At 32.5% G+C, this 26,474-nt stretch overlaps 1 protein-coding gene across 7 annotated transcripts in view; it reads left to right on the plus strand.

Annotated features, from left to right (window-relative positions):
* LOC107440144 (dynamin-1) overlaps window positions 1-26,474 on the plus strand; it is a 54,934-nt gene that overhangs the window by 13,459 nt on the left and 15,001 nt on the right. For 3 of the 7 annotated variants that reach the window (XM_043043350.2, XM_043043357.2, XM_043043355.2), the window contains 10 exons: window positions 3,119-3,163; window positions 10,931-10,981; window positions 12,195-12,357; window positions 13,373-13,449; window positions 14,570-14,716; window positions 16,981-17,184; window positions 19,129-19,227; window positions 20,146-20,254; window positions 21,137-21,346; window positions 22,582-22,717. In XM_043043350.2, the coding sequence (XP_042899284.1) occupies window positions 3,119-3,163; window positions 10,931-10,981; window positions 12,195-12,357; window positions 13,373-13,449; window positions 14,570-14,716; window positions 16,981-17,184; window positions 19,129-19,227; window positions 20,146-20,254; window positions 21,137-21,346; window positions 22,582-22,717 (1,241 nt within the window). The remainder of the gene's footprint in view (window positions 1-3,118; window positions 3,164-10,930; window positions 10,982-12,194; window positions 12,358-13,372; window positions 13,450-14,569; window positions 14,717-16,980; window positions 17,185-19,128; window positions 19,228-20,145; window positions 20,255-21,136; window positions 21,347-22,581; window positions 22,718-26,474) is intronic. The other 4 variants (XM_043043353.2, XM_043043360.1, XM_043043359.2 and 1 more) reach the window with 2 other exon arrangements.

Consider the following 26,474-nt stretch of genomic DNA (forward strand, 5'->3'; position numbering starts at 1 on the left):
TTTTAATGATGACTCCTCACAGTTTATCTAAAACTTATCTTTACTGTTGCTTACCTTTGAAACAACTAAACGTTGAATAGATTGACATGACGTCATTTCCTAATCTTTCAGGGAACAACTATCGGTTTCTTTTTCCAGAAATAAAAGTCATTGTTGTTACAATCCTTTGATAGCTAATACTATCTTTGTATCTCCTAATTCATCTTCCAATTTTAGCTATAAAAAGTGAAGCATTTTATCTCCTGCTTAAAGTTTTAAAAAAAACTAATTCATTATAATTTACTCTCTTAAGTATTGGAAAATATATGGGTGTTTCAAAGCATATGAAGTTAAAAGCGCCATGCAATTGAAAAATCAACTTAAGATTTCGAGAAAAATGACTAATTATTTTCTTACATTAGTTAAAACTATGAACGCAAAAAATACAACTACGAAGAAAAGAAAAAATTAAAAAAAATAATATTTGAAAAAAGAAAACTTTTTGCTATCTCAATTTAAAATTTTATTTATTTTTTGTCGATTTTTATATTGTACGGTAGAAAATGGAGGGAATTCTTGGCCATAGATGGCGCCACTGGAAAACAAGAACAATCGCACCCCCTCTCTGCCTAAACAGGTATACGTCAACAACAAAGAAAATGGAGGTTCACTTAACTTCAAGCACACAAAGTTATCGAACTGATGACACTGCTGAGTGCAGAATAAAAAAAAAAAAATTAAAAAATTTGTACTGTTATGTGTCAAACCATTCCATCTGAGATATTTATTTCCATCGCGTCTGTTAATTTTTTCTGCTTCTGCCAAAACAGGAAATAAATTAGCAAGCGAATATAATGTATTCTTATAAGTAGAGTTATCAATTATTAATTTATTTTTTTTATCACCGTCGTTGAACAGCTGACCCAATTTTGGGTTTACGACTACTAATGTTCAACTCCGCAACCTTGTAATTTGCAACCCAATCCAGAAGACAAGGTAACTCCTGGATCAAGTACTGGGAGGAATTTACCTTCGTGTAGGACTTTTTGATGGAACTAGCCTACATTTGGAGACATGGAGAGGAAAACCCCGACACCCTCCTACGGTTTGTCTCACTGGTCACTGCAAGGGGACTTTAACTCATGATCCGCTTACCACTGATAATATGTTTCGCCAGCATTGTGGTAAGTGCGTGCCGGCTGCGGAATTCGTATCAACCACTCGACGCTGGGATTCGAACTAGGGGCACCTCATTAGAAGACGAGCTCTCTATTCCCTGAATCATCACGGCCGCTGCAAATATTAATTGTAATGTTCAAATACAGAGAAATGATGATTTTTAATTCTTCTTATGCATGGTCTTAAAAATTCTTCTAACTAGAAGCCATAAAAGTGTTAGTAGTGGTAGTAAGTCAGCAGTCATGCTAGTAATTATTTCTTACTTTCAGATGTCTCTTTAAAGTTAAAATATCTTGCTAGTTAAAATTCTTTTGGAAATATTTTTATACACTATTTCTTTTTTATAAATTACACATATTGTTCATCGCAAGTGTATTGAATTATTACTGTTTATCACATTTTCGTTACCTTTTTTAAAATTGTTTAAGGCACTTTGGAACCATGTTAAAGGTGTTCTTAACCCCTTGGGGACGGGTGATTCACAAACGCATTCGAACGAAATCAGAATCAGGATGTAATTTAATAAAAAACGGTAACTTAAAAGTAGTCGTTTCTAATTTGACAGACTTACTTTGGTTTTACTTTAATTATTGCTAGTTTAATCATATATATAATCAATGATAATTCAAAGTATAACTAAATAGTTTTATTTTGAACAAAATAATGGTGAATTAAATAATTCAAGCAAGTATAACTCCGCTCACAAATAAACTGCTACAGAATTACTTTGATTACCAGTTTTATCTTTTTACCCTGGTTGATACGGTTTTATACTGGCACGTATTTGTGACAGTCGGCGCGAAAGGGTTAAGCGCCTATGAAAGTAAAAATAATTACGCTTGTAAATTTCTATACTTGAAGTAAAACTTAGATTTTACATAATCGACAACTATGAATAAGCCGCTATAATATGAGTATCTGAAAATAACGTACTGATTTAAGGAAAATTAAAGTCTTATAAAAAGTTGTAATTTTGTAATCATGAATTGCAGACTATTTCTGAAAAAAAGAATTTTATGAAGGGTCCGCCGATTTTACTATTCGTTAACAGACTCAAATTTCACTTAAAATAACCGTTGAATTACTTTGCACTGCCTATAATATTGAAAATATCTAATTCTGTATGAATTACATAGAATCTGAATTTCGAGTAGATAAGAGCGTATTTTTAACGTTATCCTGATTAAACAATGTAAAAAATAAACGTTATTAATCCTGGATAGTTTTTTTCTTCTTTTGATTTATTTTATCTTCTTTATTTCTCCCTATTTTTGTCAGCAGGATCCGTTTTTTTTCTTTTTCACAAACTCCTGTAGACGAAGGATGTATTAGTATCTATCATAAACGTATTTAAATACGTAAATTTTTATTCTATATTCAACCCTAGTTTTTTCTATCTCCTACTCATCCACTTTAATCACCTTTTTCATTATCATTATCATATATTTCAAATTCTATCACAATGTAGAAAACTGAATGTTAGTTTTTTTTCAATTGTAAATAGGTTCTTACCATTTACATATATTGTAACAGGTGATTACTGATTTCGCTTTAAAGTTCCGATTCGAAAAATATTCGTTTATTATTATTATTATAGAAGAAAAGGAAAAAAAGGAGCCCGACCTACATGGTATTTTTATCATTACACTCAGTCCGGACATTATTTCATGTAACCTTTACTTCTTATTTAATGATATTCCTCAAATCAGTTTTTATGAATAGAAAATTATGAAACCTTTTAATTCCTTCTTGTACTTTTAAATGCTTCTAAATCAACTATTTTTTTCAATGATATTACAGTTAAAGTCTAAACATAACGAAAAGTTAAATATAGGGTTAATATTTCATTACAGATATTTTTATTTCATTTTTGTTGTTTTTAATTTTTCCCCCATTTCAATAAAGAAATATGGCCGAGGAAAAATGTGCATACAATATCTTTTGTTCTTTCTAATTTTAGGAACTAGCAAACCAGTGAAAGTGGAAGTTAATGGTATGTCTGAAGGTAATTTTTGTTCGAAATCGTTTTCAGCTTAGAGCTTGCTTTGTGTTTCAAGTGCAAATGTTGCTGCCGAAACGCTTTTCATGTGTTATTTAAATAATCCTTATTTTTTTAATAGCCTTGGAAGATTTTATATTTTCGTAAGTTTAAAAACCAAGATCAGCATTTCTGAGACCTTAATTTATTCCATCCGAAAGTAGCTTCTTATATAACGCAGATATGAAAAGACCGTTATCATCTCCTTTTTTTTCCTTCAAATTATTGTCAAAAATATCTGTTGGTAAATAATTTTTTTATTTTTATTATGATTTCTAATGGCGGATTACAAAGACAACTGTAGACAAAACAAGGAAAACATCAGGGGGACCCGAAAGTAATGTCGTTTCGGTGCATTTAAATATTCGTTAGTCTTAAAAATCGATTCTTTTTTTTTCTTCCCGATCCGGCATTGAAATGTTGTTACTAACGAGGGTGAATACATTATTGATTAAAAAATAAAATCTTGATAACAAATTTCAAATGCATCGAAATGGCATTACTTTCCTGTTCCCGTAATAGAAAAAGCAATAACAAATCATATTAATGTTCAGGTGAGAGAAGAAAAAAACTTTTCAGAACGTGAAAAAGTAGAATTAAAAGCATCAAAACCCGTTTATTTGTCTGATGGAACAAAAACGATGAAAAAAACAAAGGTTATTATTAAAAATTTCAGCAAACTACTAGTTTTGAAGGTTTAAATCCCATATTTAATGCAAGTTATCTCAATGATTTGTAAAATTTTTAAAGCGTTTTTTCCTAAATAAATATTAGTTTGTAATTCTTAATGTGTTCAGATTTAAACTTTCAGTTTTAATAATAATTCTAAAATCAAACAGGGTTATTCTGTACAGCAGGGGTGTCAAACTCGCGGCCCACGGGTCACATGCGGCCCGAGATGAACATTTTTGTGGCCCAGTCAATATATTCGAAGCAAAGTAAAAATAAAATAGGAATTAGAAACGAAACAAGCATATAAAATTATAATATACTTTATTTATAAACAATAGCACATTTTAAATCGTAAGCTCGAAAATGTAAAATTTTAATTGGCTTAAATGGAGTCCGTTTCACACTAAGCTATCGATTCGATAGCACATATTCAGGTTCATGCTACCATAGCGAGGTACGTTGGTTATCTTGCTCCAAGGTTCTCAAACAATTCTGGGATTTGAAAGAAGAAATATGTAAGTTTTTGCAAACTAAAAATCAAGATACAAACATGTTCTCTGATCAAATATGGTTGCAAGATTTATCTTTTATGGTTGATGTAACCAAACACTTATCCGATTTAAATTTATTGTTACAAGGCAAGAATCAGATCATTACGAACATGTTTGACATAATTAAAGCATTTAGATGTTAACTATTTCTTTGGGAAAGGCAACTGAAAATTGAGGATTGAACTCACTTCCCAACGTGCAACAAGAACAAATCTAGTTTAGATGATACTGCATCGTATCAAAAATACGCAGAGAAAAATTTCAAATCTTCGAACAGAATTTGAAACAAAGTTTAAAGATTTTAATTCTTTAGAAGACAAATTTTGTTTGTTTTCCTCGATTTTCTCAATAAATATAGACTCAGTATTCAGTTACATGCAAATGGAACTGATTGAGATTCAGTGCTACTCAAATTTGAAGACAAAAGTCACTGAAGTGGTTGTGTCTGAATTTTGCGAATATTTACCGGCAAGGTTTGAAAATACTCAAAAATATGAAATTATTTCCATGTTTGGAAGTACTTATCAGTGAGAGCAATTATTTTCTGTTATGAATGGAAATAAATCTCCTGTCCGAAACCGTACTAATTGCGCTCACGTTGGGTCAATTTTGAAAGTAATCTCGGCCTATAAAATTTCTCCCGAAATAGAAAAGATAGTAGCAAAGAAGAGATGTCAAGTATCAGGACGCAAACAATAATTTAACTTTATATATGTTTATTACAATTCAAAATAAAAAATATTTGTTTTCTATGAACAGTGATTTTTTTTTGCGGCCCTCCTAAAGTTAGCTATTGAGTTTGACACCCCTGCTGTACAGCGATTACTGAATAGGGTACAGGAACGTAAACTGTCCGGTAACTCATAAGCGGTAATGTCATTGTACGCCGCTAGTAGCTCTTTCCATTATGTATTGACTATTCATGCCCATTCAAACCGGTACAATTATTTATCAGAATTATCTTGATTTTATGTTTTGCATTGATTACTGTCAGAAATTTCATCTAATTAACACTAGATTGCCTAAGGAAGTCATTTTGACTGCTTTTAATTTCAGTTAGAAAAACAATGATGTATTCAATGACACAATTTCTTAGAATTTTGTGACTTTTTGTACAACATATAACTTCTTTTTTATTGTTAATATTTACTAATAATTTGTTAAATAACTGTAAATAATATGAAAAATGTTAAAAATTAATTTTAAACAAATTTATTTACGCATTCACAATCCTGTCATTTTGACTGCTTTTAGGCGATATAGGTATATACTAATTTTCCGTCTTTCTAGTGTTAAACCAAAATCGAAGTTTTAATGTAATTAAATCATTTGTCTTTCAAATTGGCAAGCTTCGCTAGTCGTTAGATCTATAAACAGAAACAAAGATGAAACCAGCTAAACCAGTGATTCTCAACTTTTTTTGGTGGCGGCACACTTTTAACGATTTCAAAATTTGGCAGCACACAAAGAAAAAGATAAGTTTTAAAAGTTGTCTACTTACCTATAATACACTGTATAAAATAGTTTATGATAATAATTTGGAATGTAAAATAAAATAATATAATATGTATTGCAAAAACAACAGTACGTTTATTAAGGGATTAATTAATAAGAATATTTTTAATGAGAAATTTTGAGCTTGATGTTTTTTGATAATTTCATTTATATTTGGTCGTAAAAATGCTGCTGTCATATCGTCTTCCACATTTAACAGTCTCGATCTTTTTTTCGTTTTTATGCCGGATAATACTGAAAATCCGAATTTACACAAATAAGATGTAGAAAATTTTAATAATATTTTTAACGCTTTTTTGGCTATCATGAGATAATTGCATCTAATGTTAATCTAAAATGAATTAATTGATTCTTCCGAATATTTTAAAATTAAATATCGATTGTTAGAAAGCGAAATAAGTTCTTCCTCTTCAAATTCAATTCAAATACAGATGTATTCGTTATCACGAATGGATTACGAACACAATCAAATTTTTTTATTTCTAAATTTGGGAAATAATGAATAATTCTCTCCTCTAATGTTGTCAAATGGAAAAGTGAAAAATCTTCGTTACAATATTCATATACACTGAAGAGCTAAAAAAACTGGTACAGGCATGAGTATGCAAATAAAGGGGTATGGAGCCAATCAAAGTACAGCGCTGAGATCGGCAACGCGTATATAAGGCAACGAGTGTCTAGCACGGGACCTATAGGCTCCTCCCCCTTTTTCTCATCATTGCTCCAATGGCAGACCAGGAAAAGATCTTTGCAACGAAGAGTATTCACCAGATCCCAGTCAGCACCGAAAGATTTCGTGGCGGCCGTCGGCCGCTACAGTGTTCCCGTTGCCAGGGCTTCGGCCATACTCAGCGATCCTGCTCGAAACAACCCAGATGCATGAAATGTGCAGAAATGCACTTTTCTTTTCAATGCAAGAAGGATATGAATTCTCCCTCCAAATGTTGCAACTGCGAGGGAAGCCGCACCTCCTACTTCTCTGGGTGCGAGGCCCGCCCCAGAAGAAAAACCTCACAGTCTAAGGATACACCTGCAACCGCAGCCCATCGCCTACTCACCATCGTTAAGGAACTGCAGGATATCCTGAAAAACTCAGAAGTGCTCGGATTACTTCAATCTCTACTCAAGGGGTCTACCCCTTCGGAATGATGATCCACAACTTCAATCCATGTTGATCTCAAATAAGGACTTCATATTTTCTCTATGGACAGTATCTCAGTTGCCTACGGGCATCACAACAGATGAAGAAGTGGAGTGTCCGCTTCGCGGACAGGAACTTCAAATTCTACTACAGCATGCATAAGCCCAGTTCTTAAATCGGTTACTGCTGCTACAATGCCAGGTTATACAGATTTAAGTGAGTTTGAACGTGGTGTTATAGTCGGCGCACGGGAGATGGGACATAGCATCTCCGAGATAGCAATGAAATTTGGAGTTTCACGTACGACCATTTCACGAGTATACCCTGAGTATCGGAAATCCACCAAAATCCCCAAGCATGAACATTATTGAACATATTTGGGATGCCTTGCAACGTGATGTTCAGAAGATATCCCCACCCCGTCTTTCTCCCACTGGTTTATGGACAGCCCTGCAGGATTCATGGTGTCAATTATCTCCAGCACTACTTCACACATTGATCGAATCCATGCCACGTCGTGTTGCGGCACTTCTGCGTACTCACGGGGGCCTTACACGATATTAGGCAGGTGTACCAGTTTTTTTTTGGCTCTTCAGTGTATATATAAGTACTTTTCTTTAATTTAAACTTTACTCGTAATAAAAAAAAAAGCATTATAATTTTTACTATATACATTTCTAAAATTTGGCGTCACGCTAAAGTGCCGCGGCACAGTGGTTGAGAATCACTGAGCTAAACCCTGGCCTATTTTAAGTGTGCAATTTTTTAATAATAATTATTAGAAAAATATTTAAAGAAACAGAAAATTAAGATAATTTAGATAAAAATAAATTAACGTTCTAAAGCCCTGGAACAACCAGTCCGTAATGGGTAAGTCTTAAGTGGCGTAGGGCGGCATCAGTATATCTATGAACTTAAAACGTTGCCAGCTAACCAATTACGTTTCTAAATCGGAGTGCAAGGAAGAGCAGGGTAAGTCAGTAGAAATTAGATGGGCTTAGCCCAAGCCGCTAATTTACAATACAGCGGCTTTTAACAACTCGATCTCTTTATTGGAGATTTTTCTTTCGGCTATAGTTGGTCGCAGTTATAATGCAACTTTTTATTTCTTTTAAAATTTGTTATCTAAACTTTAAAAAAAAATCGAGAATCAAGTATTTTTTTATTAATTAAAAATTCGTCGATCTCAAACCTCTAAAAGCAATCCGGAACTCATCTCTACCAGTCTGTAGAAGAGTAGGTTGGTATCTTCCTTAGAATTACTCAGGGCAAAGAGCTCCAGAAGCGAGACGGAATGCTCTTTATTATGCTTTAAGATATATTTTCCCTTTTTTTTTATTTGCATACATGTTTTACTTTGTTGCTGCTATTGTAATTTGACTTTTTTATATAATAATTTTATTTTTATATCAGACCTGCCAACTATTAAGCTTTTGGCAGAATATTTTGTTGAGTGACAAACATTTGACAGCCAAAGCTTACAGAACTTTCGGTAATTTTTCCAACATTTTAAAAGCCTCACCACGAAAAAGCTAGAACTAAGTGGCGTTGCACAAGAACTTTTAAATCATTTATGTGGTGTGGAAGATAAATTCAAATGAATAAAAAATAATAACATTTAACTTAGGTACCACTTGAATAAATTATTACAAAAAGCGTAGCCTGGTATAGTATTATTTGCTTCTATGTTTCTTCTTTTTTATTGGTTGTTACTAGAAATATAAAAAATACCAGGCATTTTAAAGCGTGCCTAGTAGACATACCCTCCAACATTTGAGGTTTTTGAAAATTATTTTTTTCAGTGGTAGTGAACTAAAGCGGAAGATTTTGAAACAAACAGAACTTGTATGTAACTTTTATCGTAACTTAAGTACATGGCCATTTGATCCGACCTTTAACACATTCACGCCGGGGTGACCCACCGGTGGGTCACGCTAGAGCTAGATTGTCTCATCAGGCGGCGCACCGGAGTGAAAACTGGTAACAAATAAATTTCATTTTTCAGTTTTCTTCCGGGAATAATAAAAATCCATAACTACCAATTGTTTTTAACGGATGCCAATTTTATATTGAATTGCTTTTTCGCCGTTATAAATTTCTTGTCACCCCATAGACTCTGTATACAAACTGCTTATATTTTTAATTTTACTGTAATTTCACGATGAATGGGATATGGGTCTTCTGCGCGGCCCAGGTGCCCAGCTTTTGTTAAATAAAGTAAGAAAGTAAGTCATAAATTTCCTTACAGTGAGTTGTTATTGTTGAGAATAGATTAACTCCTCCCGAATATTATCTAATATTGAAATAGTTCTTCTACCAGTATTTTCTCTTTTCCCGTACCAGTATTTTCACTTTTCCCGCCGTGAACGTGTTAATATATTTTTAAGCCGAAGTCAGTGAATTAAACTATTTATAAGAAGTGGTGGTTTAATTATTTTTTGAAATTTAATAAAATATTAAGACAATACATTTGCTACCACTAGGAAAGAAGATTTCTGAAACTACGGAAATTCCGTTGCAGTTGGAGGGTATGCCGTAGATGTAAGGAATTCGGAATTTTGGAAACCCAAAAAGTTTTCGGCAGTTTTTTTTTTATTTTTTTTTATCTATTTTAAAGTTTGTTCAAGTTTTGAATTGTATAAATATGAACTATAAGACGAAAATAAAAAAAAAAGTTTAAAATAAAAGTTGTAATTGAATTTCACAATAATTTAACCGATACAACATTACGATATCTGATATCGATCGGGCAAAGTTGTTTTTAATGCTTTATCTATTAAAAAAAAGCTTTATCGATCTTTCGAATAAAAAAAAGAACATATTTTTTCAAATTAGACGAACGGGTTCAGAATCAACCTTCTTTCGGTGGAACCCTGTCTTTATAAATAATGTGATTAAGATAACTGTGAACTTTAAATACTTTATTTTTAAAATATTAATTTAGATTTTTCATCGTTTTATCATTAATAATCTTAAATTAAGTTTTATGTGATTCAGTCAAATTTTTAGTCCTCGTGCTTAAAATTTTTTAGCCTAGTCTAATCATAAATTTGAATAAAATGAAATAAGTCGAAAATGAATAAAATGAATTAAAACCCGAATTATGGTTTACTTCGAAATGAAAACTTAAAAGAACTGCTATAAAATAAATAAGCAAAAATGCTTAAGATAAAATATCGAGCCGTCAAATCATGTTCTAATAGTTTTTGAAATTAGGAAAAAATGAAAAACTTAGAAAAAAAGTTTTTTTTTTTTAATCTTGTTATGTCAGATACATTATAGTTGCTCCAATCAAAAGCATAAATAGGAATAACGTGCTTTCAGGATTTCATACTTTAATATTAAGTTCATTTTCAGAATTTTCATTAATGTAAACAAATTTGTATTGCATATATGCATTAAGTTTTTATTTATTATTTTAATTTTTCATTATGCATTTTTTTTTCAAACGTTTTTACAAATTGAAAAAATGTATTGCCTTAAATATTTCCTTTTAAAATTCATATTGATTCAATAGAAAAAATAATGTGCGCCGAAATTGGAGAAAATAATTTTTAAACAAAGTAAATGCATCTGATCTTAGTGTAAGCTTTCTCATCCATTAGAATTTAGATTTAACTCACCCTATAAATTGTGCAAGTACGCTCGTTTCGATATTAAATCGAAAGAACACAGAATTTTAAGTTGTTTTTTTAAGCACCGAATTCAGATAGTTACTTCATCAGAGTTTTGACGTGCGTACGTAAAGTACAGTGATCCTTTTAATTTTCAAATTGCAACTGGCAATTCTTTCGAAGTCCTTTCAATTCTATTATTGCTTCTTTTTTAATCGTATTTAATTTGTTTCCTCTGCAGATTCTGACACAGAAGTTTCCATTACCGATGGCGAAGAAGTTAAAGTTAAAGGTAATAATTATTTACTCATGTTAACTTTTAAATGGCACCGTGCTCCATTTCACGACTAATTCTAAATCTTGAAGAGCACAAAAACGATTTTTCTGGACTAACTTTAAACCTCAGACTCAAAACTTTTTTTAAACATATATTTCATACTTTTTCTTTATTATTTTGTATTAATTTAGGTCAAAATAAGCAAAAGGTACAAAATTTCATGAAAAGGAAATTTTTCGAACTGCTTTTTTTTTTTTGGATTTTATATTTTTGTACAAATATAAGTGCGACAATCTAGCAGATTTTTTTAGTAATTAGACTGTTTTTTGTAATTAAAAAATACCTAAATATATTTTTACTCGTAATTTGAGCGCCAGAAAAATAATATTTATAAGGGACACCGGTATCTCATCCGCGTCAAAGGGTTAAGTGGCACAGCCCGTCCATTCTCGACTAATTTTAACCCTGGGACGCAATGCGACTTTATGGAATCTTAACTCATTTTTGCGAAGCGTTCGTTTAAAAGGACGGTTCTTTTTTACAAAAAAAAGGAGAAAAAAAATTGGCATCACAAGTTTTTTTTTATTATTCATTTTTTAGAACAAAGATATTAGAATTTTAGAACGAAGAGAAATATTTTGATCTAAATCTAAATATTTATCTTTAGATCTGGAGTCAGTGCTCATTAAAGCTTTAATAGCGGAAAGAAATATTCCCTTATTACAAACAAACATGTACTACCACTTTTTTTTCATACATGTATTTTTCATTTATGGAGCACTTTTTGCCTCTGCGATTAATGGGTTAATCTTCTAATCATGGATTCAGTCGATCTAAATTGCCATTTTTTCTTAAGATTTTCACTTAAAAATATATTCTTTAAAGTTGGTCATGTAAATGCCAAGCTCTTTTATAGCATATCTCTGTCATTTGTTCTAAATAAATACTATTTAATTATTTAAAAACTATTACTTATTATTAAGCCAAACGCTTACTAATTAATATTTTTAAGGGAAAAGAAGTTATGACAACAAAAATACTTTTAACAAGAAATTAATATTTTTTTAAAAAAAATTTACGTTTAAAAGTAATAAGTGTCGATAGTATTGTTAAAAATATAAATTTATCGAGTAACAGAATAGTTATCTCGCAAAAAATACACGTAGAAATTAAAAAGAACTCTGTTGAGCATTATTATTAAAATACAATTTTAAATTTCTTCTCTTAGGAAAGAGACAAAAAGGAGGAGTTGATCTGATAGACGTCGTGAATGATCTTCAAAACAAACTTGTGGCCAGTGGTCACACTCTCAATGTGTCTCTACCACAAATTGTCGTCGTCGGAAGTCAGAGCTCTGGGAAGAGCAGCACCCTCGAAAGTTTTGTTGGAAGGTTAGTAGATATTTTATACAGCGTTATTGAAAAAACTCAATTTATTAGCTTGTATTTAATAAAGGATAAACTGGGCATAAACAAACGAATTGGGTGATTTTTTCCTTACAAGAAAGGAATAGACTGGGGCTAATTAGGTGACTTTTTCCGTGCAACAAAGGAATTAACTGGGACGAACTGGGTGACTTTTTTCGTGCAAAGCAATAGACTAGGATGAATTGGGTGACCTTTTCCATGCAACAAAGAAATAGACTGAGACGAATTGGGTGACCTTTTCCGTGCAGCAAAGGGATAGACTAGAACGAATTGGATGACCTTTTTCGTGCAACTAAGCAATAGATTAGGACAAATTGGGTAACCTTTTCCGTTCAACAAAGCAGTAGACTGGAACGAATTGGGTGACCTTTTCCATGCAACAAAGAAATAGACTGAGACGAATTGGGTGCCCTTTTCCGTGCAGCAAAGGGATAGATTAGGACAAATTGGGTAACCTTTTCCGTTCAACAAAGCAGTAGACTGGAACGAATTGGGGGACATTTTCCATGCAACTAAGAAATAGACTGGGGCGAATCAGGTAACATTTTTCGAGCAATAAAGGAATAGACTGGTTCGGGTAACCTTTTCCGTGCAACAAAGGAATAGACTGAGACGAATTGGGTAACCTTTTCCGTGCAACAAAGGAATAGACTGAGGCGAATCGGGTAACCTTTTCCGTGTAAGGAGAACGAGGACAAAATGAACATGTATAGCATGCGTTAAGAAACTTTCAAACTACCACAACATTTAAGCAACCGCAGTCTTCAGCGGCTGTTTACGCAACTAACACCTTCTAAGCAATGGTAAACAAATCCTTTGGAATTTTCTCTTTTTAGTAGTATGTAAATTGTTTATATCCGATTTATATTATATTAGACACGAGCTAATTAATCTTTCGTAGTTATTGCATTTTTAGTCATAGACTTTTTAATTAAAAGATAAGTTTTACAACAAATCGAAAATTTTAATTTTGTTTTAGGGAGTTTTTACCTCGGGGAACTGATACCGTTACCAGAAGACCCACCATCGTACAGATGACACCTAATCAGCATGAAGGTAACATTTCGTTTAATTTTCTTAGTTTATTATTTACATTTTCAAGTATATATTTTTAAGGAAAATAAAAGTATATATTTTTGTTTATATTAAAAAAACCGTTTGTATAATGTAAATTGAAATAAAATTAAGCTGAAAGATTAATACCGCCAAAAATAAATATTTTGTGAAAAATACATTCGGATTTATTCCGTTACGTGAAATACTTATTTTATTCCGCTTTGTTTTTCCATCCTCGAATTATATTTTATGAATCATTGCACTGTAGAAGAGATCTGCAAAAAAATGGGTAAGCAGTTTCGAGGGTTGACGAGCGTCAGCGAGCAGGGTATATAGATGTAGTGCCCTAGATATAAATATCTCAATCTTGTTATTTATTTTTTTACGTGCAAATAAAAATTATATAAATAAATTATATATAATTAATAATTATTATAATTTATATAAAACCAACTCATTGCGAGACCTTCAGACTAGCACAGCTTTGAAAAGTTGGAGAAATGTAAGCTCTTCTTTAATTCCCGACAAACCAAGACATAATGCAGTTGCGGCCTTCCGCTTATATACAGGCCACGATTGTCTTTCTGCTCACTTATACCGCATAGGCCTTTCTACCACGCCTTTTTGTCCACTTTGTAAATCTGGAGAGAAATTGGGCAGGGACCACCTGCTTCTATATGGGGTCATCTTCCCATTTGTACCTTTTTGCCTTGCCATTGGAAATTTAAAAAAAAATACATTATCTAGCCATTAATGACCGGACACCCCTTGAACGGCAGGTGGACTCGTCCTGGTGGAATAAATACGGAACCTGTGGTGGGGGAAAGACCACTCGCAAGCAGNTCATGTATCCGAAATGAGGGGTGTCCGGTCATTAATGGCCAGATAGTGTATATGTATATATAATTATCATAATTTATATATTAAAATACTTTTAATATAATTATTAAAAGTATATTTAATACATAATAAATTATATAAAATATACTTATAGATGATATAGATAATGATCTCTGAGAATGTTATTGAAATGGTAGAAAAATCACCCATTTTGCTATTTGGAAAATATTTTACTAATTTTGGTGTTAAAAGTGTTTATTTTTCCTTTGTTATTTTTCAGAATATGTGGTGTTTTCTCATAAGCCCGAAATCCGGTTTACTGATTTCAAAAAAGTGAGAGAGGAGATAGAAACAGAAACTCGTAGGCATCCGGGACCTACTGGATTCACCTCCGATCCCATAAGCATGCATATACACTCGCCTCGTGGTAAGTATTGCAATGGGTTCGCTATCCTTTGTTAAAAATTATAAAGGGCGTCCTTTATTAACAAATTACAGGATAGTTCGTCGGAACTGCATTCATTTTCATGTTTTTTAAATCCTCCCCGAAAATAAAGTAAGAATTATGCACACAATTGAGGCTACAAGCTAACATTCCCGGAAATAAAAATGCTATCGAAATATAATAAATCACTATTGAAGAAGGCTGGTTTGGAAACATTAAAATCTATTTTAATTGATGGGTGAAACAAAAGAGCAAGTTTTATCTGTCTATCGAACAGTAAACTTTTTTCAATAGTGATTGTCGTACACTGTATCTTGTACCGTTTTTCAAATAGAAACGCTAGTACTCCAGTTTTATCTCATTTTGTAACAAAAACAGCTTCACTATACCAACAACAATTATGATAATTGGTGCAGCCGTTCAAAAGTAAACAGGCTCGTTATGCCAAACCCCGAATGCGTATCAATTCTTTTAACTTTCAAACACGATAGCAAGCAGAGGGCTAAGCCCTCTAATAGTTTTGAAATAAAATGAAAAAATTATTATTATTATTACTTTCAGGGGTTGGACAAAAATATGGAAACACCTTCAAAAAAACATGTTTCTTTGCTTAATATGGTGTAGGAAACCCGTTGGCATCCAAAACAGCTTGCTGTCTTCTCGGAATGGATAAATACAGTTCCTGTATGTTTGCCAAGGGAATATTATACCATTCTTCCTGCAAAACGGTGGCAAGTTCAGATAACGATGTTGGCGGTTGATAACGAGAACGCACTTTCCGTTCCAATGTAGACCACAAAGGTTCGATATTATTCAGGTCTGGTGACTGTGGGGGCCAGGGGAGATGGGACAACTCATCCTCGTGCTCAGAAAACCAGTCCTGGACAATGTGAGCTGTGTGAACTGGGGCTTTGTCGTCTTGGAGGACACCATCACCATCGGGGAACAAAGTTTGTACCATGGGATGAACTTGATCGGCCAAAATTTTCACATAAGTCTTGGCAGTCATGTGCCCTGACAGAGTTATCATGGGGCCAGCAGAGAACCACGATATGGCTGCTCAAACCATAACAGAACCCCCGCCATGTTTCACTCTTGGCAACAAGCAGTGTGTATTATAGGCTTGAGATGGCGTTCTCCAGACGTAAACTCGGCCAGAAGTGGGAAACAATGTGAAAGAAGACTCGTCAGGCCATATTACTCGCTTCCACTGCTCTATAGTCCAGGCTTTATGACTTAAACACCACCTTTCCTGTTACGGGCATTAGCATCACTGATGAGTGGCTCCTCAATTGCAGCACGGCCAGCAATTCCCTGTTTATGAAGCTCCCTTCTAATTATTTTGGTACTCACAGGGTTCGGTAACACAACATTCATTTCAGCAGTAACTTTTGCAGCTGTGGTCTTCTTATTTTTCGTCACAATTGCCCTTAATGATCGTCTGTCACGATCACTCAGGACACTCTTTCGTCCGCGCTGTGATTTAGCAGATGATGTTTTTCCGCTGTTCAAATATGCGGAATAAATCTTCAATACAGTACCTCTTGAAACACTAAACACCTCGGCTACCTTGCTTACGGAAGCACCTACCATACGTGCTCCAACAATTTGCACACGTTCGAAGTCTATTAACTCTGACATAATGCAATGACAACCGCGCATAACAGCACTTCGACAACAACTGAACTGTTTAGCACATTTACGAAGTTGTATAGGTGGCGTAAATAGTCAAAAACGCCAGCGCCACCTATATATTTCATTAAAATCAATCTTTCTTTTCAAACATGCATTTCACAAGGTATTTCCATATTTTTGTCCAACCCCTGTATTTTTTGTCGTATGAAAGCTACAGTCTACCGATTTCTTTTGAGTTTCATCGGAATACGATCACGATGGGCTAAAGTATTAAAATCTAGGGTATTAAATAGGATTAAAATTAAATGCGAGAAACGAAGCGATCTTCAAAGAACCTGAGTTAGCAGTTTCGAGGGTCAGCGAGCATGGCATATAAATGTAACTCCCTACATATAAATATCTCAATCTTGTTACTTTATTTTACATATAACTAAAGTTAAATAAATGAATTATTACATAGCAGAGGCCACGGAATAGATTCTAAGAATACTTTTAAAACGGATAAAAAATCAACTTGAAATTTTGAAAATATGGTGCCATAACTATCTAATTTTCTATTATATTTTTACTTATATGTATGAATGACACTAGTTAAATTTTTTCTTTGTCAGTTTTGAAGTTGACTGTGGTGGATTTGCCTGGTTTGATCAGGATTGTTCAAGACGGGCATGCCACTAGTAACATCCAGGAAGTACGCAAGATGGTCCTGAAATATATTGAGCCCAAGGAAGCCCTCATTCTTGCCATCATTCCTGCAACTCAAGACTTCCTAACTTGTGATTCCCTTGAAATAGCTAGGGAAGTGGATCCCAAAAGTAAGCCAGTTTTAACTACTAATCATAAATAATAGGGTGTTCTGTAATGCCCACCTATAATATATAGGGTTAGTCTAAACGATTGATCCCGTTTTAAAGGATTGTTGATTAACGAGTAAATAAGAGGCGTACAGTGCCCAAATAAATAAAATAAAAAAAAGACCACCCTAAATAACTTTTGATCTAATGATGAGATTTTCACGTTTTAGGACTCAATCTTAATGGTTTGAGGTGGTACTACAAATATGCTAATTAACTAGTGCATGCATTAAGAATACGAAATCAGAAACAAAAACGTACATTCTCTGAATAAACCTACCTTATTTTTGCCGGAATCAGATTTCTACATTAGGTAGCCGCAATCTTGAAAATATGGCCCAGATAGTTTAATCAGGAAATACGTTATTCAAAAAATAAATAAATAATTAAATAATAAATAAATAAAACAACAATTACGTTTTTGCGTCTAATGTCGTAACTTAAAATATCGTCTATACTAATTAGGATATTTGAAGTCACCCTCTCGCACCTAGAGTTACTCCTGAAACGTGAAGATCAGATTATTAAATCAGAAGTTATTCAGGATGGTTTGTTTTTTCATTTTGCCCACTGTTCAATGACGAGTGATGCATGAAAAGATATTTGATACTTATACTCACTTTATGTTATTTACTACAAACGTTCAGTGTGTCCAATAAGGGTCAACCGAAAGAACCTAGAAGAAACCTATTTCTTCTAGGACACTAAAAGAAACAAGAAAAGGCAAGGAGAAACTGGACAAAATGGAAGAAACTAAAAATGACCAATAGAATTTTTTGTCATTATAGCAATAAGTATTATAAGCATAGCCTTAATTTAAACATATTAATTTTCATATAATACCAGTCGGTTACAAGTTTTTCATACCTACTTTATTTTTAAAAAATGACAGCTTTCTTCTTATTAATTTTTTTAATTAATTACTGTTATTTTAATTTCTCAAGAAATTGGCACAATTTATTTTTTTCCAATTACTGCTTTTTTAGTTTTTACTTATTTAAAAATTATACTTTGTTTGTTTTGTTCATTTACGTCGCACTGGAGCTGCGCAATGGGCTATTGGCGACGGTGTGGGAAACATCCCTGAGGATGATCCGAACACATGCCATCACAATTTTGATCCTCCGCAGAGGGATGGCACCCCCGCTTCGGTAGCCCGACGACCTGCACGTGAAGTCGAGCACTTTACGTTTGAACAGTTTAACGAGGACCAATACCGCACACCCTCGGTCCCTACGCAGACTGATCCAAGTGGTAACCCACCCGCACACTGACCGCAGCCAATGATGCTTGACTTCGGTGATCTGCTGGGAACCGTGTCTTAACGATCAGTCCACTGCGGGACTAAAAATTATATAATAAATACTAGCTTGAAAATTAATACTATATTTTAAACTATATTGCAGTTATGAATTGTTTAAAAAAAAATTTTAAAGTTTATTATTTCATTTTGAAAAAGAGATTCTTCTACTTGTGTTGAAAACCTATTTTTCCGGGGTGGGTTTTTTCCACTATAGAAGAAACTTACAGTCCTTGGTTCTAACCGCATTTCATTAAAATCAGTTACGTAGTTCCGGAGTCAATTAAATCTGAACTCAACTCTGAAAATTCTCTTTGTCTGTTTGAAGTAGTTCTCAAAATGAAATAATGATGACTTGTGCTGTCATCTATATTTCATTTTGAGAACTGCTTCCAACAGAAGTATCCGTGATTGTTTCTCGGAGAAGGAATCCCTTTTTACAAGTCTATTCTACAAAATTTAAATTTACTAATGAACTTTGGAAAAGAAAAAAAAAATTAATACGCATTTTAAAAGATTAATTTAATTATACATAAGCTTTTTCTTACTGTTTTTTTTTCTTCTTTTTTCAGTGTTTAAAACAAATGTCTTCATTTTATTTTTAGGAGAAAGAACCATTGGAGTTATAACTAAACTTGATAGACTCGATGATGGTGGAGATTTTAAAGATGTTTTGGAAAATAGAAAAATTTATTTACAGAAAGGTGGGTGATTTAAAATTTATAAAGTGCGAGTATATGGTAATGAAAGTAATTTCGCTTGTTTAAAATTTAAATTTATATCCTAATTACTTACCTGCCAACTATTAAACTTACTGAAGATGATTCTTTTAAATGATAGTTAAGTGAAAATTGAGTTCTATTTTGTAAAGGGTTTATCCAACATTCAATTCCGTAGCCTTGTAATTTTGAACCCAATACAGAAGACAAGGAAACTCCTAGATCAAGTATTGGGCGAAATTTGCCTTCGTGTAGGACATTTTGATGTGACTAACCCACGTTTGCGTTACATGGAAAGGAAAACCACGAAAAACTCCCACGGTTAGTATGACGGCTAGGGGACTCAAACTCGTCATCCGCCAATCACTGGCGATATTTTTCTTCAGCACTGCGATCGGTAAGAGTTATTTAGATGTCGTGGTAGTCAAGATTAATTTAAATTAATTTTTGAAGTCAAGAATGAAATAGAATGCATAAATTTTACTACCAAGTATAATTTATGCGAAGTATAAAAATAAAATTTTACGCAAACTGCGTGAAAGTTTGCAGTTTTGTAATTGCAAAATAATTAATTTAATTTTTATTTGTTTAAAAAACGCAAGTGGGAACATTATAATAACTAACTAATATTTAATGTAACAGGTGTTTTATTTTAAGAAATTTGGGTCCATTAACGGACCTTTCAAAAATTATTTTTTAGTAAAAACGGATCTTTTACAAAATATTTAAAGTAACAAAGAAATTAAGTAGATTTTTCACAAATATTTAATATTTCACAAAATATCAGTAAAGACCCCTAGAAATGATTTGCGAAAAAAAAAATTTTTTTTAATACTTATTTAAAAACTAAGTTACTCCGTAGATTTTTTTTTAAAGTTTAAGTTTATTTATTCCATTTCGCAGGATATGTCGGCGTAGTAAATAGAAATCAAAAGGAAATCGAAGAAGGAAAGGACTTCGAGTATATACTTAAAAAGGAGAAAGAATTTTTCCAAAACCATCCCGCTTACAAGTAAGTAGTGTTTTTGAACAAGTTCAGTTTTGCTAACGAAATGAACTTTTTAGCCTAGTGAAAAGAAGACACGCTTAATAGCGTCAAAAATAAAACAGTGATAACAAAGCTGCTCATGGGAGTTATAAATTATGGTAAGAGTGCACCGCACGTCGCGCATCTAACTAACTAAACCAATTCACATGAGAGCATCTAAAGTGCAGATAAAATCGTGCTAAGATGGATGCATTTAAAAGAAAAACACTGCGTACCCTGCAAACGATTGTGAGCATAATGATATGTTTATAGTCGAATTGTTGATGCTTTTGGAAGCATTGTCTGGGACAAATGATGTAAATTGTCCTGAATGATGTACACCAATATCAGATTTGCGAAGATACGATATTTATGTACAGGCCGCAAGAAAATGAATAGTGCAGAGTATTTATACATGTACAGTGTGCAAGAGAAAAAAGGAAACATAGATATTTAAAATTCGATTTCTGAGGAACTATTCGACCGATTTTGTTTAAGTTTTGTATTTTTCCTCATAAAATTACCTTCTTTAAAATAACGTAAATGTTTCTGTGATTCGCAAATAATAAAATGTTTGACTTTTTTAAATAAAGTAATCGAAAAATAATTATTAAAAATTGTATTTTGCATGGAATTATAATTAAATAAACGAATTTTATGATTGTGTGCAAAGATTATGTTTACTGCGAAAAAAAAATTTTAAAAAAATGTGCAAAATTTTGATTGTATGTTTTTTTTTTATGTAACTAAAGAAACGTGTCATACTAATTTTGAGTTTAATTGTTCTTAATGTTTTGTTTAGAAAGGTGTATTAAAATGGAAGCTGTTTTATTAAGCGTTTGTGTTTTAATTTTTCCTTTATTTTAGGCATCTAAAACATAAAATGGGCATTCCTTATCTCATTCAAATGCTACAGAAAACTCTGAGAGCACATATAAAGCAGTTCTTGCCCCAAGTGAGGACAGATGTATCTCAGAAACTTGCCGAACACCAAAAGGAGCTGAAAAACTTCGAAACTAGAATGGGAGACAGCATTGGCGGTGGAAGAACACTGGGAAAACAATACTATGTTATCAAGTAAGTACTAAATGGTTTAGGTTGTTTTTTTAGTTTGGCGCAAAAGGCAGCAAAGTAAAAGATTATACGTGGTTCATAAATAATAAAAATGGTGCAAACCAAATATATGGGCATAATAATAGCGAACTATTAAAGGGAAACTTCATGCAATCGAATATTTTTGTTGAGGAAAAACTTTTTTGGAAAAATCTCTAGTTATCTAGATAAATTCACTTTTTGATGAAAAATTCAAATAAGTATAGATTTTATGTTTTGAAGCTCATGGTATAAGTCTATGCCTGCAAAACTTTTTGCACTTTTTTCCCTCAAACATGAGACAAAAAAAAAATTTTCTTTCTCTTTTTTTTTAACATTTTCAATTGGATATAAATCTAATAAATGTAATATAGTACGAATAAGAAAAAGTTGATATACGAGCGCCTTATTTGCCATGGGACAAGCTATTAATTGTTTAAGTTTATAAAGCTTCAGAAATGTTATATTAATTTCTCAGTTGCAGGCAATAATAAGTCTCTGAAAAACTCGCATTTTTCCTAGTGTAAGGAATTTATGTAAAATAGTTAAAATTTAAGAATATGAGCTCTGATTATCATTTATGGGTGCGTTAAAAGTCAATAATGAGAGCCATGATCATCTTTCATGAGGGTGTTAAAAATCAAGAATGTGAGCCATGATAATCTTTCACGAGCTTGTTAAAAACGAGAATATGAGCCATGATCATCTTTCATGAGCGTGTTAAAAGACAATGTGAGATATGATCATCTTTGATGAGCGTGTTAAAAGACAATGTGAGCCATGATCATCTTTCATGAGCGTGTTAAAAGTAAATATTGTCAGCAATGATTGTTTTTCATAAGCTTTCCAGTTATGTCGGATATTTTTTTTTTCGAGCTCGTGCTTTTCTGCTAAGTATGAGTTGAGATATTTACGCTAGAGTCATTCAAATTATTGGCAGGTAAAAGAATTTTGAAAAAAATTCCTGAATTAATGACTTCAGTTTTGGCTATATTTGATGAGCGAAAAGATGTCTTTTGATTGGCCAAATATTACCATTCTGCTTGGATCTCAACGTTAATTTCAATCAAATGCTCATTGTATTTCACCACAGTTACATGTTGAGTGCAATTCCTTCGCAATTTCTTTGAACATTCATTGCTATTTTTTATGCGCACCCTATTGGACGCAAACAATTGTTATAACCTTTGTGAAATGATTGTAAACCTCTAACTTTTCAGGCTGATTCAAAATTTTATCGAGGACGTAGATACTCAAATTATGGGTAACTCAGAGCTGATAGATACATCAAAGTTTACAGCTGGTGCTAAAATCCAGTTCAAGCTGAACACGGAAGTTAAAAAAAATTTAACTCTGGTAAGTGTGGCTATTTTATTCCTTTAATATTTTATTTTTATGCTTACTAACAAAATGCTGAGCAAATCATATAATTTAGCAAAACATAAGTTTTATTTAATAAATATACATAACGTTAATATTTAACAGGGCAAAAAGCAATTAGCAATCAAACAAGTTTTACATATGCATCGTCCTCCGGACACGCGCAGTGTGAGACTCAATCTACATGCTGACAATTCTTAATCTTCAATTGATGGTGTAGGTGTAAAAACATTTGTAATGCTTTTACCCAAACACCAATTTAATATCTTCAATACCTAACAATTTTTAAGTCTTCATAATGCTTATAAAATGTTAAAGCCTTTGTTAGTATATCGGCCCCCATGTTTTTGGGTATTCATATTCTCAACATTTTTCGACTTATTGTAATCTGATATTAACATCCATAGGACAAGATGTAGTTTCAGTATCAGTCACACCGAAGCGATCTAAAATTTTCTTAGTGTTAGTTTGTTGGCTTAACTCCATAATTCATTTGAAAATAAATTCCTAGGCAATATTTAACTAATTCCACATATTCACTTCGTTGTTATGTCAATTTTATGGATATCATCTGACATAAAAAATTTTTTATCAACATAGATCATTAAAAAGTGTTAACCCTTTTTCATTCTTAATATAATATAAACAGGGATCTACATTTGATTGTTATGCTCAAAAATTAATCAAAATATAATTTCATTTGTTATTTCAGCACCTACCTGTCAGCTTTAAACCATTGGGATTTCTTAAAAAAAAAAAAGAACTTTATCTCCTTCTTTAAGATAATTTAGAATTCTAGCTGCTTCTTAGCTGTGCTGTTACCTGAGTTTTCATTTACGATTAACTCAAGAATTGATGATTAATTCAATGTGAAGACATTCCATAAAAATCCAGTTATTTGATTCACCTTTTGTTAAAATCGAACTCATACATTTTTAATTCTAATTTAGCAGACATGCCATAGTTCTAACTGATGCCATTCAAGCAACATGTGTAAAGATTTCTTGATAATTTATCTCTGTTTTTCTATTAAACCCTTTCGATACTAGTTTAGCTTTGTTTTGTTTTTTTGTTTTTTTTTGTTTTTTTTAAAAAAGTACCATGTCGATTATATTTATAAATAATCACAAATCTACTACCTATACAGGTGTCTGTTTAGAAGAAATTTGGGTCCGTTAACGGACCCTTCACAAAATATCTTTTCATAAAAACGGACCCTTCACAAAATATTTTAACTTAAAAACGCAGCAGTATAGGCTAAATATCAAATATTTATATGTCGCATCGCTAATTTAGGGGCAGCAATTGTTGTTATTTTTTAAAATTTAATTTTCTTAATTATAATTTTACAGTGTTGAGCATAATCTTGTATGCCTTTAAAATTTAAAAACTTCTTGAATAAGTTTTTTTTGCAATAACGGACCCTATTTGGACAAATTCCCAAAAGCGGACCCTGGTTGAAAGAATGTGACTTAACTTTTATTTTATATTCACAATTTACGAGTAATTTTTTCACAATTTTACAAAAACGGACCTTTCACTAAATGTCTGGACAGACCCCTGCTATACATTCTTCTGAAAGTGGCCGATTGACACACAAAAAGTATGTTTTTCAAAACAGTTTTTAACATAGCATTATACCAAGGAGCTTGAGAACTTTATAAGAGCGTTTTCTATGCATATATCAGTGTTACAGCAATTAAATCTTTTCTATCTGTAATTATTTCGTATTAATACGCGATTCAAGAGAATGTATTTTTCTCCTGCTGTCTCTGTTTTGGTTAATAAATCGTCTGGAGATTCCTTGCGACTTATATGTTTTAAGTTCCGTCGTCATTAGCATTCGTCGAGGGTGCAGCTGCAGAAATTCTACTTTCACTTTAAGAGATTTATTTTTCTCTCTCAGCAGATTTTGATTTTATAATTGGCCTTCTCAATTGTTTTGAGAGGTCTCCTCTAAGAATTTTACACTTCTAGAACTTATTAGTCTATTATCGTTGGCAGGGGTCTGTCCAGACATTTTGTGAAAGGTCCGTTTTTCGTGAAATTGTGATAAAAATTATTCACATTCTTTCAACCGCTTGCGTAAAGGTCCGTCCGCTTTTAAGAATTTGTGCAAATAGGGTCCGTTTATTGCAAAGAAACTTTTTCAATGAGTTTTTAAATTGTAAATAGATACAAGATTATGCTCGGCACTNATTTGTTTAATGCCCTGGGAAGGGTTTATTCAATTAACAAAACAATAATGAAGATAAACAAATTTGTGAAGGGTCCGATTAAAAGAAAAATCATTTTGTGAAGGGTCCGTTTTTATGAAAAGATATTTTGTGAAGGGTCCGTTAACCGACCCAAATTTCTTCTAAACAGACTCCTGGTTGGGAAAATAAATACTAAATTATCTGCTAAATAACCCACAAGAATTTTTTTGTGTGATTATTAGAAAATGTATGACTGGGTCGATTTTTCAAACATTTTGCTGCATGGAGGCGCCAAAATTTATGGAATAATTTTGTACCGTAACTCGGTAAAGAGTTTTAATAAATAAATGAAAGTTTAATAAATAACGGTAAAGTATTTTAGTCGGGCATCTCTTTCTACGGCATATATCGTCTCTGCCCATAAATTTAGAGCTAAATTTGATTCAAGTAAACGTCAACGCACCATTTCAGCAAGAATTCGATTTGTGCGTTCAGCAAGCCCTGCAAATTCTGGGCTATATGGGACCGTTAATCTAAGCTCAGTACCATTTTCTTTTAAGAAAATTTCAGTTATGATTAACAAATTCCCCACAATTCTCTTATTTTAAGGTTTTTTTATTTTACAAAAGATTTTTAGTCTCTATAAATGCATCAAGTTTATCAGCTTTTGTTTTCAAAAATATAACTGCACAATAACGGGAATAATTATCGATGAAAGTAATGAAACATCATGACTTACAGATTGAAAGTATATTTTTTATGTTCACAAATATCCGTGTGAACAATTTCTAACATATTTGTAAAGGTGCACGGATTAATTTAATTAAAGCACTTACTTCACAATTAATTCAAGTAATTTCGATGCGATATTTAAGCTCTAAATAATTCCTTATTGCTCGAATCAAACAAATTTTTCATATTCTGATGACTTATAACGTGAAGTGCCATTTTTGAGCATCAGCAAATTTACTTTTCTCACCTTTACTTAATTCATTAGCAAATGTTGCACTACAGTCAGCTTTCTACTGTTATTTATTTTTGTTTTGTTCGATTCTGCAATTACTTTTTCTTTCTTTCCGACTCCGATAAGTGTTAGACAGACTCGTATAATAAACAGGAACTCGCGAACTCCGTTTGCGGAAAATTTGTCACCATCTAAAATTTTTTTACTGTTACTGAAAAAGAAAAAAATCTGTCCCTCCAAAGACGAGTTTGTCTTTTTCGAATTTCCGAGGAAAAAAAATTAACATTTTTATTTTTTTTCCTACCAATACGAAACCAATTTAAAATTACATTTCATAGGGATGAGATTTTTCCGCGTTTTAGCGGTTTTCCGCTTCTGTTTCTCGAATTTCAGCCTTTTTATCAAAAACTCCTATTCTCTATAAGTTTCTTTTTTTATAAATATTCCACTTTTTCTGAAAATTTAGTCTTTAAAATAGAAAAAAAAATAGTGCTTGGAGTCCCTCCGCGCGGAAGAAGTTAAACTTCGCAACCTGCGACGTTAATTGTAGAAGAATACATAATTCCTTTTG

Source organism: Parasteatoda tepidariorum, chromosome 10 (genome assembly GCF_043381705.1).
Source record: "Parasteatoda tepidariorum isolate YZ-2023 chromosome 10, CAS_Ptep_4.0, whole genome shotgun sequence".
NCBI classification, from domain to species: Eukaryota; Metazoa; Arthropoda; class Arachnida; order Araneae; family Theridiidae; genus Parasteatoda; species Parasteatoda tepidariorum.